This window comes from Natator depressus, chromosome 21 (genome assembly GCF_965152275.1).
Source record: "Natator depressus isolate rNatDep1 chromosome 21, rNatDep2.hap1, whole genome shotgun sequence".
Classification (NCBI taxonomy): Eukaryota; Metazoa; Chordata; order Testudines; family Cheloniidae; genus Natator; species Natator depressus.
This window is the reverse complement of record NC_134254.1, coordinates 9,586,107-9,606,826: the sequence shown is the minus strand read 5'-3', so window position 1 is coordinate 9,606,826 and position 20,720 is coordinate 9,586,107. Positions and strand designations below refer to the sequence as shown.

The 20,720-nt window shown below is 44.6% G+C and overlaps 2 protein-coding genes across 6 annotated transcripts; one reads left to right on the top strand and one right to left on the bottom strand.

Annotated features, from left to right (window-relative positions):
* Positions 1–720: 720 nt before the first annotated feature.
* Positions 721–11,035, top strand: APOBEC2 (apolipoprotein B mRNA editing enzyme catalytic subunit 2). Its single transcript, XM_074936175.1, has 3 exons — positions 721–1,074; positions 8,544–9,092; positions 9,660–11,035. The coding sequence occupies exons 1-2, from the start codon at positions 950–952 to the stop codon at positions 9,079–9,081; spliced, it is 663 nt and encodes a 220-aa protein (XP_074792276.1). The 5' UTR covers positions 721–949; the 3' UTR covers positions 9,082–9,092; positions 9,660–11,035.
* Positions 11,036–12,659: 1,624 nt separating this feature from the next.
* Positions 12,660–20,684, bottom strand: OARD1 (O-acyl-ADP-ribose deacylase 1). 5 transcript variants are annotated; one of them, XM_074936181.1, is made up of 6 exons: positions 20,628–20,684; positions 19,653–19,721; positions 17,816–17,960; positions 16,501–16,559; positions 15,290–15,402; positions 12,660–12,899 (listed from the first exon to the last, which is right to left on the bottom strand). In XM_074936181.1, the coding sequence occupies exons 2-6, from the start codon at positions 19,686–19,688 to the stop codon at positions 12,797–12,799; spliced, it is 456 nt and encodes a 151-aa protein (XP_074792282.1). In that variant the 5' UTR covers positions 19,689–19,721; positions 20,628–20,684; the 3' UTR covers positions 12,660–12,796. The 5 variants fall into 5 exon arrangements, with proteins under 5 accessions (XP_074792282.1, XP_074792280.1, XP_074792279.1 ...); XM_074936179.1 differs by having other exon boundaries at positions 20,542–20,648; XM_074936178.1 differs by lacking the exon at positions 20,628–20,684 and adding an exon at positions 20,422–20,557.
* Positions 20,685–20,720: the final 36 nt, after the last annotated feature.

Genomic DNA, 20,720 nt, shown 5'->3' with positions numbered 1-20,720 from the left:
AAACCAAGGAATAACTGAGAAGTCTTTTAATTATTTATGATTTGTTTGCAGTGCGATTTCCACGCATCCAAGAAGAAATGGTCTCTGCCCCAAGCAGCTTACAGTCTAAGGAGAGAGAAATGTAGGGAACAAGGACCAGATCCTGAGCTGGTGTAAACTGGCCCAGCCCTACACCCCAAATATTTCCTCTGTGTAACTGTACACGGCTGACTTTAATATTTGACTTGAAATTCTGGACCCTTTGACATCAGTGGGGATTGTGCCATTGGCTTTGATGAGACTAGGATTTCGCCCCTGTTGGATCCCCGTCTTTCAGTGCCCGCTCCACAAAAGCACGGTTTGCAGAGGGTGTAATTTTCAGGCTCTTGGGAGGGCTCCAGCTGTAATGTCTGCAGGGGGCCACATTGAAGTGTGGCTCAGCCCCATCCATTATCCAGGGTGATCTTTACATAAAAGAAATCAGGGACTCTTCCTGCTCCTTCCTGCCCACTCTAGAAGTGGTTCCTCAAGGGCAGGATGATAGAATGCTGGCAACTCAGGGCAGGAGGGAAAGAGGCCAGTCCTGCAGCCTGCCAGTTTTCTGTCCTGCCTGTGGATAAATAGGTGACTTCTACTTCCTGGGTTTTCCATCCATGCCCTAACCCGCCCATGGTGAATTCGTCACTTTGTTTTAAATGCAAAAGGGGAGCGAGGGAGATTGATAAAAGGCCTTCACAAAAGCGAGGGCGGGTGATGATATCTGAGAGTTGTCAGATCATTCTGTCACCCCATCCAGTCACTGTCACTGCAGCATTGTTCCATATTTAGCTCCCAACAACTGCGTCTAGGACTGGAACTCCCAACTCCCTTTCCCACCCCCCACCCCCATCTCTGCTCCCTGCACTGGTCTCGAAAAATTGCTCCCTCTCTTTCCTTGTGGTCTGAACCCAGTGCACCAGCACCCGAGAGGATGGCTGAAAACCAGGAGGAGCCCAGCGACACTCAGAATGGTGAGGAGCAGCCTGAAAATGCAGAGAAGCCTGAGGAGAAGAAGAAGGAGCTGGAGAAACTGCCGCCCTTTGAAATCGTGAGAGGGTAAGAGAGCTCAGTGCACGGAGTTTAGTTTTAAAGCGGCAGTGAGTAAAGAAAGCCAGGATGACTCATTTCCACTTAGCTTCTCACACAGTCTGTCCAGGGTGAGGTCTCTGCCTGAAGTTTTAATGTTGGTTAAATAAGGATGAAATCTGGGGCCAGTGCAAGTCTGGAAAGGGATTTTTGGAACTTTTCTTATATTGTGCAGGTTGCAATTCTTCCTACAGCTGAACCTGTGGCTAGGGTAAAGTTGCTTGGTGAAGAGAGTTTCACTGCCTAAGTGTAGGGTGGATTCTGATCAGCGTGTAACTCACTGGATACATTTATGGGCCTGATTCTACCAATTCTCTCTTGCCAATGCTGACAAGTCACTTAACATGCAAGTAGTCCCACTGGTTTCAGTGGGATCACTAGTCAAGTAAGGTACTACTCAGTGTAAGGGTGGAAGAATTGGGCCCTTGAAGAAATATTGATTTCTTGAAGGGGTCTTGTTTGCAAGTTCCTCTGTTGCTGGGTTAGGAAAAATACCGGCCCCAGAGCTCATGGGGTGGGTGGAGAGGGGCAAGCAAAGGAGACTGTTGACTTTAGTGGAGTCGCACGGCTGTTACAGAGGTGCTGGATTGCCCTTCTTGGGGACTATCCTCTGTCCATTAGTATCCACAGGAGTGGTAGATTCTGGACAAGAGTGGTGAAAGCTTCCCCAACACCCACCCTCCCCAAACAATCTTCAAAGGGCTCCAAATTATTGTCAGAAAGGCCAAAATACGTACAAAGTAATCCAGCGTTAAGCAGTGGAACAGCCACAGATTGGAGAGCCTTCATCCTTTATATGAATTGTAAATCACAGCAAAATACAGGCACGGTTGCCAAATTTTACTTTTTAAACTCTTAAAATCTACGATTTCCCACGGGTCTAATGAGCCCCATGACTCCTGGAAGGTTGTTTGTTTTTTAAATAGGGACCCAGAATACCCACTTGCTCCCCCAATAATGGGACTCTAGAATCAGCCCTGAAAAATACCCACTGCTGTGTTCTGCCTGCGCTATGGATCATATGGGCTAGATTTTCAAATGAGGGGTCAGATTTTCTCGGGCTCAGCACCCATCCCTGGGGCCAGACTGTCGAAAGAGCCCCGCTCACATTTAGCTACCAGATCATCAGTCAGTTTTCAAAAGTACTCAGCACAGCACTTAATTTGTAATGAAAGAGGTGCCGGGGCCCTAGCCATTTCTTTATATTCATAACTGATGCCGCAAAGCCCAGAGGTGGCATGATTATGAACCGCCAAGCTCAGCCCTGGCACAAATTAAGCACTGACTCAGCAGCTCCCACTGTGACACTGAGGGCCAGATTTTCCAAACAGCTCAGCATGTTGGACATGGGGGTCTTTTAAACATCTGGCCACTTATTTAGGAGTCTAAATGGGTGATGAGCTCTATGGGAAATCTGGCTCACGTTCTGAGTGTTGAGCCCTTCTGAAAAATCACAGCCTACAAGAGGATCCTTATAAGATCCCAATACAATAAACCATACAGCTAATACAAGCACGGAATGATGATTAATCAATGGACAAATGATTATACATTAATAACATATGAGGGAAAAGCGTGGCTAGGAAAATCTGTCTGTCTAATCTACCATCCCTAAGCATTTCTAATATGCCTGGCACTGTACTATCTAGAGGCAACCATACATAATTTAAAGTGTGGCTTAACCAGAAAAGTGCCATTGTAAAAATGTTATGGTCTAGCTCTGTATTTATTCTCTCCCAAGGTTGCCAGGCCTACGTGCTCAATTAATAAACCAAAATGTGATTATTTTCCAGCAGCCTTTAACACAGACTTCAATCCGGGAACTGAAAATCCAACTGGGGCCTTTCTGCCCTGTTATATCATCACTAATAAGAAAGATTCTACCATCAGAACTCAGCTGTCAATTCTGATGATGATGCATAAGGCAGGATATACTCTGGCTCTCTCCCCCTTCTCTGTGTTGCCTCCACACAGGGCTAAAGTGAGTGAAAGCTTTTGGTGCAAAAAATCAGCAGATGTGATTCAAAGATACACAACGAGCAAACATGTTGAGTAACAAGACGCCATTTTGACTTGTCACTTTGCTGACTATAATGGATATTCTGATATAAATAATTACATTAAATTGCTCCATCCCTAAATTCTAATACTTGTTTTTCTCTCTGGATTTCACCTGAGAATAATTTTGTTTTCTGGTCTCACAATGTCTTTTAAAAGTCTTCTGTCATTTTTGATGGTTTAAAAATAGCAGGCCACATTCGGGACCCAATTCTCCACCATCTTGCCCTTGGTAGGATTTTTAAGTCAGTACCATTGTATTCAATGAAAGCAGAGTTGGACCAATGCAAAGTGCTTCTGAAAATCCTACCAAGTGTCATGATATTCACCAGTATAAAGTGAATGCTGAGTGGGCGTACAATGCTACCATTCCACTTTACACCCATTTTGCACTAGTGAACTTACTGCACATGGTGTGTGACAAGGCAGAATCTGGCCCTGTGGCCTCAAAGGTACTTTTTTATTTCTGTGACATCGGATGGCTGTTACAGAGGCCCAGTCAGAGGTGCTGGATTTAGGATTGCCAACTCTGACTGAAGCTATTCCGGGAGATTTTTTTCCCCCCCAACATGACAATGTCATTTTCTTAAACTATCCTATTAAAATCTCCTGGATTGCTTCCAGTAGTCACCGAGAGATGGATGCCGATTCCGGGAGACTCCAGGCCTAGCTGGATTGCCCTTCTTCGGGGACTATCCTCTGTCCATTACTATCCACAGGAGGGGTAAACTTTGGACAAGAATGGTGAAAGTTTCCCCAACACCCCCCCACCAGTGGGTCTCATCTCTGTTCTGGAGACCAGCTCTCAGGGTGAGATCATGAGACCAAAGGTCTTTACTCCTTGGCCTCTGTACTGAGACTGACAACAAATGGAACAATTGGTGCCAGCTGTTATGGTGGCTTTCATGATGTGGACGGGGAACTGTGCGTCCACTAGGAACTGAGCTCAGACCATAAAACCCAAGGTATTTATGCCTTACTAATCACTGTGCTATTTGAGGATTGCTCCCAAAGATCTACCTTTTGCTGTCCGACGAGGTCCAGCAGGAGATATGGCTACCTGGGATTATTATTGATGTGCTGGGCTCCTAAGGGTGAGAAGTGGGAAAGCAAAGGAAGAAAACAGGGAGATCACAGAGGACTCTCAAGAAGAAACTGAAAAATCCAGCAAACTTACCCTAATGTGTAAGATATTGTATTTGGAAGTCCTGGGACTGCAGATGGGAATCTTTTTCTTTGTGCCTTTGTTGGATGTGATCCCAGTTTGGATTTTCTAGTTATTTATAAAATTTCAGCAGAGAGCGCCAGTTATCTGGCTAATGAGAGAATTTACAACTCCAAATGCCCCAGCATGTGTGCTCAATTACACTGTGTACAGTTCAAGCATGTCAATTGTCAACCTTGGATTAGGGATATTTTATGACCCTTGCCAAGTGCTTGATGCTGCTGCCCTACAGCCCCAAGAAGTCTATGCTTTGCAAATGGGGCTGGCAACCTGATTCGCTCTTTACACTTAAGAACATTAAAATCCTTTTCTCAATGTTACAGCGAGATTCAGCTGGCTGTAACAACTTCATGGGATTCAAACTGATACATTAATTTACACTACATTCCTCTGGGGAGAAAATGAGAATCCCTAGCACAGACAGGCAGTGGCAAATCCTTCCCCTTTTCCTTGGTTGTGGTAGGCTCCAGTCATGACAGAGCAGGATAGGTCCAGTAGAGAATCCTTGTGCCATTGTCATCAATGAGCCCCACACAGTTTTGTTACTGAATGGCTGCTACAGAGCCAGTGAAGGAAGCATGAAACATTGCTTTTGTGTAGGCCCTATATAACCAGAGACCATAGCTCCTGGGTTCTATTGGTTGGTTTGGCATAACATTTATACAACACCTTTCATTCAAAAATGGATACGTAGGATCATCCTCATTTTACACACAGAGAAACTGATGCCTAGAGAGGTTTAATAACTTGTTCCTTGTCACACAGCAACTTAATATCAGGGCTAGAACTAGAACCCAAGTCTCCTGAGAACCAGCCACTTCTTTACCATTTGGCCCCTTTACTTAGCTACTTCAGAGATGTATTGTGAGGCTTAACGAATTGTTTGTAAAGTGCTGGTAACCTCCTCAGATGAATGATGCTATAGAAATGCAAAGTATCATAATTACCTACTATTATACATTTCTGAAATGCTCAAAGGTCAGACCATGCACTGGCAGAGGTCTAAAGTGTGTACAATCTTATGGTACATGTGGTTTTCTCTTTTCCTGCTGAATCACTTGCTAATAGATATCACAGCCATAGAGTCAGAGACAACTCGAACAGTTTTTGATTGCTGAGAACAGGGACTACAAGTCCTGTGACAAGGATTTAAGTTCTCCCACTACAGATGTTTAGATGACATACTTGTGCTGGAATATTCAACCTGCTCTGACTGAGATGGGTTTAAGCCAATCCCTTTTCAAGAATTAGTACTCTCTGCACCCATAATGAGCAAGGGTTTCGATTTCCAAGATCTCAGCCAGCCATGAACAATCTTAGATAGTCTCTCGAGGTTTGTTTACAGGCTTCTTTACTGGAAATAAAGTGATCTAGTGTATATTCCACATTGCTAGGAAAACAGATTTGGTTTAACATCCCAGGTAATCCCAGCCAGCCTAGTACATGATAGGGAAGAGATTTTATTTAAGGTCTGGTTGGAGGGCCCAATTTAATGCACTCTGAAGTCAATAGGAGTCTTTGTATTGACTTTAAGAGCTTTTGGATCTGGCCCTCACAGATTAAATGACTCATTAAAAGATAAAGAGACATTCACCCCTGCTGTAACTTCACTGAAGTCAACAGAATTATATCAGGGATGAATTTGTATGCAACTATTATATCTGTTAAATTTTTAAATAAATATATGTTAATTTCTTGTAAAATAATGTCTTCTGGCTTTGCAAACCTTTGAAACAAGGGGAGGATGGCTTGTGCTGGGTGGAACCTTTTGATTTTTAAAAGGAGTCACTAATTATCTCAGAGGTAAAAAGTCATGAAGTTTGCTATTACCAAACAAATGTAAATTTTTTAGACTCAAGGAATGAGAGAGTAGGACTTTCACCCAGTCCATGCGAGGGAAGCACTATGGTCTGATCCTGCTCCTAATGAAATCAGTGGGAGTTTTGCAGTTTACTTACAAAGAAACAGGGTTAGGCTCTTAATGAGGTACCTTTAAATCTTCGTAGGGGGAAAGAAGGAGAAAGTATTGTCAAGAGGAGGAATTTTGAAGGTCACTTTGCTTGGTCTGTTGGGGCTTGCTTAGATTAGGGAAATTTGCAATGATATGTATTAGTGAAAACTCCTAATGTAGACGCATTGCACGAGGGCACAACGGAACTTACATTTGGGCAGCGTATCTACATTAGATGTTTGAACTGGTATAACCGCATCAATGCAAATTTCCCTCGTCTAGACAAGCCCTTGATCCTTTTGGCCCTTTCTTTTTGATTACACACGAAAATAGGCAATGAAGGCATAATTCAAAGTCTACTGAAGTCAGCAGGAGCCTTTCCATTGACTCCAAGGGGCACTGGACCCAAGTGTTCTTCCTTTTTACCCATATTTTGAATGAAAATATATTCAGCGGTTTTCAATACTAGAATCAAATCTCTGCCTGTTCTACATTTTCCAGCTTGTGCTTGGCCTCACTATATTTATAATCCTCTATGACTGCCCTGTCACCAAAGCATCTTCCACACAGGAGGAATTGTTTGCTCCTCAGTCAAAACGGAGAGGCCTTGTCTACCTTACTATTTTTCTTCACACTGAGGCAGTACCACCAGCGATTGCAACAGACACCTCATTGGCAACCACCACCATTTTAACCACTGTGTTGCGCAGACTGGCTCTGAGGAGGATTAGAGAACACAGTGCCCTAATCCCCTGCAGCCGGTATATAGCAGAGTTTGCACTGTGGCTAGCACCCATGGAGCAGCACTGTTGGGAAATGTGAAGCAGAGTATTTGAACTGCAGTCCTAGAACTTTAAGTTACATTATAAAATATTCAGGGTTTGGGCTGTCATTTGACTAGGTGTATGTAAGCCCTTAGCAAAATGGGGTCCCAAACAGGAGATCATGGTCACATCTTGAATGTCATCCCTCCCCTCTTAAATGGGGAGTGTCAGAGGTACCAGGGCTACAACATTTTAGGGAACTAAATATAACTCCCCTAAACAATTCCAGAGAACATCCTGTTCTGGAAAACGACCACAAGCAAACTCATCTCAGCGGTGACAAATCACTGAGATTAAATTTGGAAACTGGGGGAGGAACAGTTCACAATGACTTCAGGGGGAGACGCACCTATTTATACCAGGGCTAGATTTAGTCTCCTATATCCACATTCAACAAAACCACAGCACGGTTGATGTTAGAGGACCAGAACTAGAACAGCAGGCTAACCGCCAGGACTGAAGTACGCTTGCGTCAGTGTGTGCAGAAGCTTGCCATTTATATGCTAATACTAGCCAGTCATCTGCCTCTGTTCAGAAGAAAGTCAGTCTAGATGGAGAAGAGTTGACAGACCAGAGTTCTGGACTGTAAGGGTACTGTAGGCTACCATTAAAGGGCACTGGCAGAGCTGTGGAGAGGCTTCACATTAGAATGGCAGGTGTGCAGCTCAGATCTGAAGTGCTCTAGCAGACCTGTACCCTGTATCCTGCTTCCTGCAGCAATAAAAAAAGAAACATTCAAATAACACACCGAAGTAGCTTTAAGAAAGTCACTCCTTGTGCTGACTGGTCTTGAAATACTCTAATAGAGAATATACCGAGATTCGCAGGGTGGACGGATGCGTCACACACAACCCAAAGAAGCCAGGCAGAGACAACATGGGACGGGGAGCCACTACCCCAAGGTTCTATTCCTATCTATGTACTTATATGGCCTTGATGACTATATAGACTGTCTGAGCACCTCACAATTTTTCATCCTTACAGCACCCAGGTGAGGCAGGAGATATAGCCCCTAGTTTGCAGGTGAAGAACCAAGGCACAGGGTATTAAGTGAGTTGCCCAAGACCACACAGGAAGTCTGTGGCTGAGCTGAGGAACTGAACCCAAGACTTCCGAGTTCCTGTCCAGTGCCCTAATTCTTCATTCCAGTTCTGCTACTGACTAGTTGGGAGCCTTGGACAAGTCACAAGTTCTTTGACTTGTTTTCCCCATTTGTAAAAGATAGTACTTCTATTTCCACTCTGAGAGCAGCAGGGTGGGCGTGCAGCTTGACTAACATTTGTCGAGAGCTTTGGTTGAGAGTTGCTGTTTAAAGGCTGTGTGTTATTATAGGGTATGTTCTAACACTGAGGCATTTCTCTTGCTCTCCCCCTCTCCATAGGGAACGCTTCCCCGCCTTCTTTTTCAAATTCCAGTTCAGGAACGTAGAATACAGCTCAGGCAGGAACAAGACCTTCCTATGTTACGTTGTGGAGATCCAAGGCAAAGAGCCGGGGAGCTTTCAGGGGTATCTGGAGGATGAGCATGCAGCAGCCCATGCCGAAGATGCTTTCTTCAACAACATCTTGCCCACATGCGATCCCAACCTGCGCTACAACGTCACCTGGTATGTCTCCTCCAGCCCCTGTGTGCCCTGTGCTGACCGGATAGCCCAGGTACTGCAGAAGAACAAGAACCTACGCCTCTCCATCCTGGTAAGCCGCCTCTTCATGTGGGAGGAGCCGGAGATGCAGGCCGCCCTGAAGAAGCTGAAGGCATCTGGATGCAAATTGAAGATTATGAAGCCTCAAGACTTTGAGTATATCTGGCAGAACTTTGCAGAGCAGGAAGAAGGAGAGGCAAAGGCCTTCGAGCCCTGGGAGGACATACAAGAGAACTTCCTGTATTACGAAGAGAAGTTATCAGAGGTTCTGCACTGACACCCATGACCGTGAGGATTTCAGTTTGCTCATTTAGCTTCTTGCTTTAATGGCAGACAGACTCGTGTCACATCTTAAGGCAGAAAGAGGCTTTTCAGGGTACTGTCACTGCCATCTGTGACTCCAGCTCCCCCTCGGTCTGACAGTACATGAGCATCATGAACTTCGCCTAGGTAGTACCTTACCCACTGCAGCTAGCAATCCATTAGTGTGATCGTCCCCACTATAGGGCATGTAGAGGCATACTGAGCGCTCTCCCTCGCAGGGACTTGTCAGTATCTCTCGGAATTTCACCCCTCCGCCCCAAATCACTTTTCATTAGGAAACAAAAGGGAGGGTCATTAGATATAGCAAGAACGTACCACTCTTTTCTAGATGGGTGATGTTTGCACATCTAACGGAACTGGAAAGAGGAGGAGTGGTTCTAGTCCCCTAGAAAAATATCAGAGGAGGGCACTATTATAGTATGTCATCCCTTCCACCACACACAAAGCTTGAAGAGTGCATAACTAATTTTGAGCAACAAAGCCCTGAAACATCGGAAGCTGGTAACGTGTCTCTCTCTCTCATCTCTCCAGGGCCAGCTTGTAAGAGATCTGTCACCCAGTGGAGAGACAGGCATGACAGACTTGGACATCTGGGACACGCCTTCAGCTTTTCAGAGCTGCTTTGAATCAGGCAGAATGCAACAAAAACCTTTAGCAGACATGGCCCTGATGGAATCGGACTACATTTAGGCATTTTGTTTTTTATTTTTAAAATAAACTTGCACTGTCTTTGTTAGCAGGACAGGAGAAGGCTATGTGCTGTGCTTAACAATATGAATGCAGTGGACTTCAGTGGATTGGCAGGAGAGAGAGCAGGGGCAGCTTTAGCGTACCCCCCCCCCCCCACTTTAGATCAAAGCTGCAAGTTCGATAAATGTATTGAGCAAGCGTATGTCTTATAAATGCCAAGGACCTTTTTCAAAGACAAACACATAAGTCTATAGAAAACAAAATTATTCATTTTCCACCATGTATAGATAATCCAAAGCTCAATGTGGGGGTTCTAGACTGTTACAGGAAATATGCTGGAGTCTTCTGGTGACATTCTGAATGCCTCAAGTATTTATCTTCTCCCCTTGGCCTATGAGATGCTCATGCTACAAAACTGGGAAGGGCAAAGGAGTTAAATAAATTGGTAGCCCCTGCAGAAACTCACAGCAGCCATGACTCCACCCCCATCCCCTTCTCCATACAGGGGCTACTACATTTAATCTGATGGGGAAGAACCATGGCCTTACAACCCACCCATGAAATGTTTCACACTTGAAAAAGTACAGTGCAGTAGGAAGAGGGAATTCCCAGGTACAAAGAAATTTCAAGAGCCAGCATGAGTGTGAGGGGAACAGAAAAATGTGGGCATGTGACTTGCCAGTTAAAGTCTACACAGAATGGGTGGAAAGCTCATAGGGAGGCTGGTCAGCCAAGATGCTGAATCAGATGGGGTTCATACTTCCAGCTAAATTTCTGACTCACCGTGGTTTTTGTATCACCAGCACCAAGCAATATCAAAAGGGACAGCAGACCATAGGAGGGTAAGAGAGGTGGAAAAAGACAAGTATGGCCAACAGTTTTACATGTCAGTGTCCCACGGGCACCAAACCCTAGCCAAAGCCTTCAATACAAAGGACATGAATAGTGATAAGAAACCAGCAGTGTGCAGAGCAGACAAAAATAGTTGCTAATGATTTACTGTTTGTGTTTGTTACCAGATTTAGACAAAATATAAATGAGATACAAAAACCTAAATCCATGCACATATTTTTGGTACATATTTATGCTTGTTTACAGATCTAATATTCCAAGCTTCTATTTGTCAAACTCAATCCTTTAAAGTTATTTCCGTGTTTGGCTACAGCAATTCTATACCCAAAACAACTCTACAAGGGACAAAAGGGCAGTCAACAAATCATGTGGGCTTTGTTTTTTAAGGTGTTACAAATACACGCAAGAGTGAAAGGACAGAATCACCAGGTTGCGACCCCTCTAGCCAATTAGAGTGTGATATTCATGATCTGCAAAGATTCAATCATTTTCAACTGAAAAGGAGGAGAGTAACATCTTTAAAGATTAGAGAAGGGGATTTGCAGAGCTCCATCAATTATGTAACGAATCCCACACAACACAAGCTGTTAGTAGCTTCTGAACAGAGAAGGGTTTCCACATATTACATGGATAAAAAGATGATCTCTATTAGGGATTCTACTTCATGCTAGAATTCCTGCTCCGGCATTCAGTTACTATAGTAATGGGCATCCTAAAAATAAATCAATTAGGATCAGAAGTAAAACGTATACAAGTACTAAGAGTATATGGTAGAGCACTTCAGTATAAGATTCTAAAATCAGCAGAATTATAACCTTTGAACCAAATGCTGCAGAAAGAGACCTGATAGTTATTGTAAGGATGGGGGGACTGATGTTCCAGCTGAAGTTTACTGACCACGACAAAGTAATGGACTACCTTTTGCTGGCCTGCTAGATTCAATATGCTATTAATGCTTTGTTCATTGCTGTTTAGCAATGCTAGATGTGGAAACAGAATGGCACTTACACCCCACAATGACTAGCAGTCTATAAATACCTTAGATGAAAAGTAAAGATGAAAACCTATACATGCATTTAATACTAAGCCCACTTTATTTCATCCTAGCCCACTCATATGTGGTCTCTCTCAGAACACTTGCATGCTGATACTTGTACTATGTGGGGCAAAATGAACTTCCTAGGAATCTCTGCCCCATACACTAATGTTCCCTTGAGAACTTCAGCCTTCCTACAGAAGGCAGAGAGAAATGTAAACGTAAACCTCTACCCCGATATAACGCGACCCGATATAACACAAATTCGGATATAACGCGGTAAAGCAGCGCTCCGGTGAGGCAGGGCTGCGCGCTCCATGGATCAAAGCAAGTTCGGTATAACGCGGTTTCACCTATAATGCAGTAAGATTTTTTGGCTCCCGAGGACAACATTATATCGGAGTAGAGGTGTAGTTGGGTTTACATAGGGGTTGCACTCTGGTTCAACAGCAAGAGTTAAAAAGGTACATACTTGAGACGTGATAGCATGATGCTTAAGAGAGACACTCCTGATAAAAGCATGGAACCTCACTTATCTTTTCAAAACATAATACTTTAATTTTTAATAACTCAAAGAACAGAAGAAATCTGCACGTCTGATTTGAACACTGTACTGTTTTAAATTATTCACTTCATTATTCTGAAACAACACTAAACAGATACATATAACTCTTAAATTCAAAGATCTGGAATATTTTAAGAAGTGCCAAACTAGCTCAAACTTCCACACGCACAAACTACCACCATAAGAAAAAGATTTCTTTACGAGCAGATGGGTATTCTGAAGGGTGGAGGAACAGTGACATCTGGTGGTTGGCTATGTGACTCACAGGCGAGGATCCCTGAGGGATATATGTAACCCTGAAGGTTTATACTAGATAGTTCACTTCTGGAACTCTGATCAACACATTCCAAACCAGCCGGTTCTCTGGAAGCAACTGCCTGCCATTGGGAAAAACCGAATGGTAAATTATTCCCCAAAGAGGAGATGGGCTCTGCTTCACACACAGCTTTTTCTCTAAATCAATTCCCAAGCCACCTGAATCTACAGCAAGGGAAATCAACAATCATCTCCATAAGGCCTCTTTGTTCAGAGAGCATAAACTGTGATCTTAATGTCCGTGTCCTCAAACACTTCCTCAAGTAGCGCTGAAACCTTATCCCATTCCAGACGGTCAAGTCCACATCCGATCCTGGAAAACAAAGACACCAAAGTGGCTGTGATGAGCTGTTTCTGACGGAGTATGTTGTAAAGCTCACAAACAAGTGCACAAAAAGATTGAGAAAGGACTTGATTCGAGGGTGCAAGTGCCTTCTCAAGGGGAAAATACTGGGTACTTTTTAAGGCATAGCAAAAACCAACAGAAGTTAAAACCACAGAAGTTGGAGTTAGAAATAAGGCGTTTAAAAATAAAAATAAAATCAAGTGACAGTGATCATTCATTGGAATAAAATTCCAAGGGAAGTTCCAAGGGAGATGGAAGTTGTCCATCTCTTCATGGCTTCCAGGCAAGCCTGGATGCCTTTCTGGAAGATATGCTTTAGTCAAACAAGTTATTGGGCACAACAGATAGATAACTGGGTGACATTCTTTTGGCCTATGTTATACAGCAGGTCAGGCTAGCTGATGTAATGGTCTCTTATTAAAATCTATGAATATGAAAGTGAAATTACTCCAATTACAACTCATTTGCCTAAGTAAAGTGAGAAAAAAACCAAACCAAACACTTCTCTCACATGGGCCGAGAATCATAGGACTGGAAGGGACCTCGAGAGGTCCTCTAGTCCAGCCCCCTGCACTCATGGCAGGACTAAGTATTATCTAGACCATCCCTGACAGGTGTTGGTCTAACTGGCTCTTAAAAATCCCCAATGATGGAGATTCCACAACTTCCCTAGGCAATTTATTCCAGTGCTTAAGCACCCTGACAGTTAGGAAGTTTTTCCTCATGTCCAACCTAAACATCCCTTGCTGCAATTTAAGCCCATTGCTTCTTGTCCTATCCTCAGAGGTTAAGAACAATTTTTCTCCCTCCTCCTTGTGACAACCTTTTATGTACTTGAAAACTTATGTCCCTTCTCAGTCTTCTCTTTTCCAGACTAAACAAACCACAGTTTTTCCATCTTCTCTCAGAGGTCATGTTTTCTAGACTTTTAATCATTTTTGTTGCTCTGGACTTTCTCCAATTTGTCCACATCTTTCCTGAAATGTGGCGCCTAGAACTGGACACAATACTCCAGTTGAGGCCTAATCAGCGCGGGGTAGAGCTGAAGAATTACTTCTCGTGTCTTGCTTACATCACTCCTGCTAAAACATCCCAGAACGATAACTTTTTTTGCAACAATGTTACACTGTTGACTCGCTTGTGGTCCACTAATACCCCCCCCACAATCCCTTTCCACAGTACTCCTTCCTAGGCAATCATTGCCCATTTTGTATGTGTGTAACTGATTACTCCACTCAGGAAGGATCACTTTGCAATTGTCCTTATTGAGAAGGTATCTGATGACCTGTTTCATGCATTTCTCTGTGGGACAGCCAACTTAAACATGAACAAAGCAGTAACAATACACAACAGTTCCTGAGTACTGCACATCTTCAAAATGCTGTACAAAGGTTAACTAAACAGAGTAAATTACTGCCTAGGACCTTGTCTATGTAACTATGATTTTAAGGTCCCTTTGAAAGTAAGATTTCACAAGACCGGTGTGAAAAAGCAGCAAATTTGGTGCTAGAAGGAAGGATAAGAGGTAAGTTATGAATACAATTACTGGTGAGCCAGCAATCTGAGTAAGTCACAAGACCAAACATGCAGTGATAATCTGTTTGGAGACCTAGACTTATCAAGCATTTCCTCAATAGGATTCAGCACTTCTGTAAGTTATAGATGCTCTGCTTCAGAATACTACAAATTCACATTCTCCATTATATCTTAATTTATCTAAAGAACGTAAATACAGCATATGCTGTCCCAAAGGCAAAGTGTTCTCCAGCAGTCTCTACACACTGCAGAAGTAAGAAATGGGACAAAGTTCCAGATTCCCTTAGAAGATCTTGGAATCTCCGCACATTGTCCTGCAGCCTTTACAAATAAAAACCACTAAATTAGTGTAAATTCTGTCTGCAGCAGAATTGGACCCTAATTAAAGGTGAAATAAGCCCCTTTCTCTCCATCCTAGTTCAGTCCCAGGCTTGTTTTAAATTAACGATGGGATTCGTTCCCAGCTAGACATATACAGGCATTCAATATTATATTGCTGAATAAGGTGTGGTGACCCATTCTCCATTATGTTGCAACTTGTGATATTTCAGCAATTTCAAGCGGCTACAATTTACATAGCAGTAACTAAATTTATCTGACATTAACTTAATGCAGTCAAAAACGTGGAAATAACTAGGCCTATTTGCTGGCCACAGAACTCACTTCATTGGTGATCAGATTTCAGCTGTACAACCCCAACAGAATATAACAATATTAAGAGTGGGCATGTGACTATTTCACAGTAAATGGTCACTTCCTAAAATATCCATTCTTCCCAAGGGACAATGAAATGTTTACTTTCTAGTATCTGATTCCCTTACCTAGGCATAGAAATGTCAGTAACCCCGTTGTTCAAACAGTGAGTTTTCATGGCTTCTAAACTCTTTTGCATATTCTCATATGTTGGTTTGTGGGAGACTTTCTTCTTCGTAATCTGTGTACAAATTAAAAAGTTCAACAGTGCATTAGCAACAATAGTACAAGCTATTTTCTCCTTACCTCTACCAAAATCCAGGCCACAATTTACTAATCAACTACGTCTTAGTATATGGTGACTGGACTCAACTACTTATTTCAATATAAGATGTACAACCATTTCCATGTAGACATTTAGTTGCAATTTCTGCCACATGACACAGCAGGTCAGGACACTAAATGCTGCATTTCTAAAAGGCAATAATCTGGTTTGGAGAAAAACACTTTTCCTTCAAAATTTTTCTGTCCAAAGATAAAACGCAATCTCTCATTATCAAACGCTGGGGTTATGCTTACATCTGTCTCACGCAGTTGACCTATATTTTGAATAATGATACTTTCAGGGAAGTTGTTGAAAAAAAAACCAAAACAAGCAGCTCCTGTTTCAAACAAACTCTTTAAAGCATAAACACCACACTTCAAGCAGGGAGTGGAAAAGCAGACTCTTCCTACTGGAGCATGCTAGAGAGGCTTTTTCAGCACAAGTGTAACAACCAAGGGCCCAGTTTTCAGGCCACCAGCAGGATATATGTCAATGGGTATTACCAATAGTTTGAGAGAGAGAAGGTGGAGAAATCACAACCCAGGATTTAGAAAGTAAATTTTAGGAGTTAGTTCAGTGAACTAAAAAAATATCAAAATGCATGTGCATTTGTATGCTCTTACATTTTAAAGCAAATTATGAAGGCGACCAGATCAACATTCCTGAGACTGAGCCATCCAAACACTGAACTGCAGGAGGGCAACAGCACAAGAATCTCCCCACTACCCTGCCAGCACACCAACACTGCACATAAAGGCTACTGAACAACTGTCAGACAGTAACTTCCACAAATGAAATGTACTGTTCAAATGTACTTCAATTACTTGTTGTTAGGAAGCTGTACTGAGTTTAGTTCTGAAAGGAAAATCTAGCTTGGCTTGTCCTCATAATCTGTCTCTTTATTTAAAAGGCTGAGATGTCTGTTGAGAATCTAGAGAAAAACCTCTCTTCCAGTCAATGCAAATGAGGTGGGGCTCCGTTATGACAAATGCCTGACTCTCATCCCTCTCTTACCAGGTAATATATATATCTGTCATCTCTTTTCAGAACAGCCACCTCTCCAGACTTCTTCTCTGAAACAAATGTGAAACACAGCATTGACATTCGTTTTGTTTAAAGTTTTATAATTCACTGCTGATTCTCCCAACTCCTGCTGAATAGATTAGAAATGAATTCACATATGTTATAAAGAATTTTCTAAAACAAACCTATTTTACAAATAATTAAAAGATCAGAGACAAAAGTGTTTATTTTTCAGCTTGTTTACTTTGTGGATGGAACAGAACTTTGTGTATAGTCACTTACACCACTTTCCCTGGCTAATTGGTCAGTTTCTCCTATTGTTGTATAGATCTTTTATAAAGCAGCTGGGGAGAGGAAAAACATGGCAAACCGTGATTGCTAAATCATAAAAATTAACAGGATGACTCAGGAGTAGACATGATGGCTGAAGCCACTTTTAAAAAAAAACCAAAAAAACCACCTTCGCTTTTTAATCTCATTAGATTTTAACCTAATGGGGTCCCTTTAAATTCAAAAGTGGCTGAGGAAAGAAAACCCTCCCTCCATTTTGCATATAAATAAGCTGTACACTAGCAGTTGCTTGGCTTTGGAAAAATTAAATAACTGATCAGTAAATCCTACAAACGCATTTGGCACCTAAGCCCAATCCTGCAATCATTTACCCATACTTAACTTTGTGCATAAGAATAGTCCTTAAGTCAATGAATGCTTAAAGTTAAAGCACGTGTGTAAGTGTTTACAGAATTAAGGCCTAAGATTTTATCATATCTAATTAAGTTCAGTGTCCTCACAACCCCTAGCAACAGTAATACAAAGTATTCCCTCTCTGCATGACACACCCAGAAGCTGCCCCTGGGACAATCTGGATCCAGAGACATTACAAATGTCTCATTAAACACAAAAATAATGCTTCAAAAGATGTAAATTCAGGCCCCGATCATGCAAGTCACTCCACATATGGTGATATCGGCATCCTGAAGTCACACATATAGGGGTCCATCCACATGCTTTAGCTTGGAAGGTCAGGGTCTAAAGTCTAGTCTACACTAAAAAATTAAATTTACTAGCTATGTCATTCTGGGTGTGAAAAACATACATCTCTGAGCCCCATAATTAGGTCGGCCTAACGCCCAGCGCCTTCGGGTCTACCTCTTAGAGAGGTGGATTAGGTATAGTGACGGAAATCCCGCTTCCACCGCTGCAGAAAGTATCTACGTTACAGTGCTACAGTTGCAACTCCTTCTTCTAACAACTACTAGAGATTCGGGCTTGCACGTGGCCTCCCCTCCCCACATATATCACTCACGCTGATCCAACAGCTCCTGTATGCCACCAAACTTTTTCTTAAATAGGACAGCTATCCCTGCGCCCATGCGACAGTCCTCACTGATGCAGTGAGCCAATGAATCCCTTCTGGGGCAGGTAAAAAGGTCCCCTTTTATGTACTTGATCTGAAAAAGGAACAAACAAATAGGAGCTGAATGAGAGAAATAAACTTTGGCCCACCTTCAATGTGCAGAATCTCAAAAGAAAAAAAAGTTAACCCAGGCAGGGTGGTACAGTGGATAGGGGACTGGACTGAGAGTGTTTACAAATGAATGAAGATTAGCTAAGTGCTGCACAGCCTTTCCTACACATCATTTGCAAAACCTACATGATGTGCGATCAGTTCGTTTTTATGAAAAACCAGTCTAAATTAAAGAAAACTGGACTGGTATGGTTGAATTAGTGCAAACATATTGAATGGGGCAGCTTAATTCAGTAATTTATTAAAGTAAACAGCATTAGGCTAAACTGTGCTTTGGGTTGATGTCGCACAGGGGTTCTCAAATTTCTTTGCACTGCGACCCCCTTTTGACAACAAAAATTACTACATGACTCTAGGAGAGGGGAGTGAAGCCTGAGCCCCGCTGCCCTGGGTGGGAGTGGGGCCAAAGACAAAGGGCTTCAGCCCTGGGCAGTGGGTGGGGTGGGGTTGGGTTTCGGAGGGGGTGTGTGTGTCAAAGCCGAAGTCTGAGCCCCACAGTTTGAGAACCGCTTTTTGTTGCGCCTCTGTAGTAACAGTCTGCACCAGTTTAATCACATCTATATAGTTAAACTAGTGCAAATTTCCTTAATGTAGTCTAGTGGTCTCCAACGTTTTTAAGCAAAAGATCACTTTTTGAATTTAAGTGCAACCCAGGATCTACCCCGCCCCTTTCCCAAGGCCCCGTCCTGCTCACTCCATCCCCCCTCCCTCCATCACTCGCTCTCCCCCACCCTCACTCACTTTCACCAGGCTGGGGCAGGAGGTCGGGGTGTGGGGGCAGGCTCTGGACTGGGACTGAGGGGTTTCGAGTGTCAGAGGGCTCTCTGGGCTGAGCCTGGGGCTGGGGTGCAGGAGGGGGTGAGGGGTGCAAGCTCTGGGAGGGAGCTTGGGTGCAGGAGGGGACTCAGGGCTAGGGCAGAGTGTTGGGGTACAGGAGGGGGGTACAGGGTGCTGGCTATGGGAGGGAGTGGGGATTGGAGTGAGGGAGGCGTGCAGGCTCACACCGGGTGGCACTTACGTTGGGCGACTCAGTGGAGCTAAGGTAGGCTCCCTGCCTGCCCCGGCCCGACACCGCTCCCAGAAGCCGCCAGCATGCCCCTATGGCCCCTGGAGGGGCATACCTGGGTCTGTATGCTACCCCTGCCTGCTGGTACTGCCCCCACAGCTCCCATTGGCTGGGAACAGGGAACTGTGGTCAGTGGGAGCTGCAGGGGCAGTGCCTACAGGCAGGCGCAGTACACAAAACCCCCTGTCCTCTGCACTCCCGCCTGGGGCCGCAGAGGCATGCTGGCCGCTTCCAGGAGCGGTGCGGTGCCAGGGCAGGCAGGAAGCCTGCCTTAGCCCAACTGTGCCGCCAGACTTTTAGTGGCCGGAGATTGCGATTGGCTGTCAGAGGTTCCAGGATCGACCAGTTGATCACAATCTACTGTTTGGTAACCACTGATGTGGTCAGACTGCCACTTCCCAAAAATAGCCATGCCCCAGAACCAAATATTCTTACATCACAACTCTAGAGCATATGCCAATTGGAAAACTTTATTAGGAGGAAACTGTCACTAAAAACAGGGGTATTTAATAGCAGGAACCTGCATGAAACAGTTAGTTTTCTACATACTCTGTCTGCCCGATCCCTGGAGGGGGGACTGGCCATGCCAACGTGAGGTTATTTCCAGGATTTCGTCTGCTGCAAGAAGGTTAAAGAAAAGAAACAGGATTATTAAGCCTTTCAAGATGAGCGATAAGTATACAGAACTAGGCTGGACGACATATGGGAGACCAGGACAAGAAGCAAACCTCCCCCAGAGGGCGTGCCCACGAGGCAGAAGCAAGCAGAGGGAAGAACGCCCCCCCAGAAAATCAGCCTGCATCAAGCAGGCTCAAGGTACAAGGACCCCCGGGTTCCAGGCTGCTCGGGCTGGGGAGCAGGCAGAGTCTCGCACACAATGCCATGCTCAAGGCCCACCGCAGGGCATACCAAAGCCAAAGGAGCCGGCCTAGAGCCACTGGGGGAGGGAGTTCCTCGACAGCTGCTGCCCCACCCCAGGGTAGGGAGGGCTGGGGGAGCCCACGCGGCCGGCCCTCCACAGCTGCCCCACCCCCACCCCCCGCCCAGGGGAGGGAGCCCACGCGGCCGGCCCTCCACAGCTGCCCCAGGGGAGGGAGCCCACGCGGCCGGCCCTCCACAGCTGCCCCACCCCCACCCCCCGCCCAGGGGAGGGAGCCCACGCGGCCGGCCCTCCACAGCCGCCCCCCCCCGGGGAGGGAGCCCCTCGACCGGCCACCAGAGACAACCCCTAGTTACCCCCTGCGCGGGCCCCACCACAGAGCCCCCTCAACGCGGCCCCCGCGCCGCGCGGGACCCCCCCCCCCAGCACCTGACACACCTCTGCAAGTTGAGCCCAAACGACAGGCCACGACGTGGGTAAACCCAGTTCCTAAACAGCCCCCCCACGCATTGGTACAGTCTAGTGGGACATCAAAGATGGCAACCTCCATCCATTTACCTATCTAGGCTGAGTGGCGGAGCACCCTCTCTATGGTAACAGCCCAGAACATTCGGCGGTGCAGAGCAGAGCAGACCAGAACTTACCTACCAATGTGCTCATGCGCAGAAGACCTAAGCAGGAGGTGTCTGTCCGCGCGTGCGCTTTATTGGCGGCCTTGCCTAGCGGCAACGTGTTTT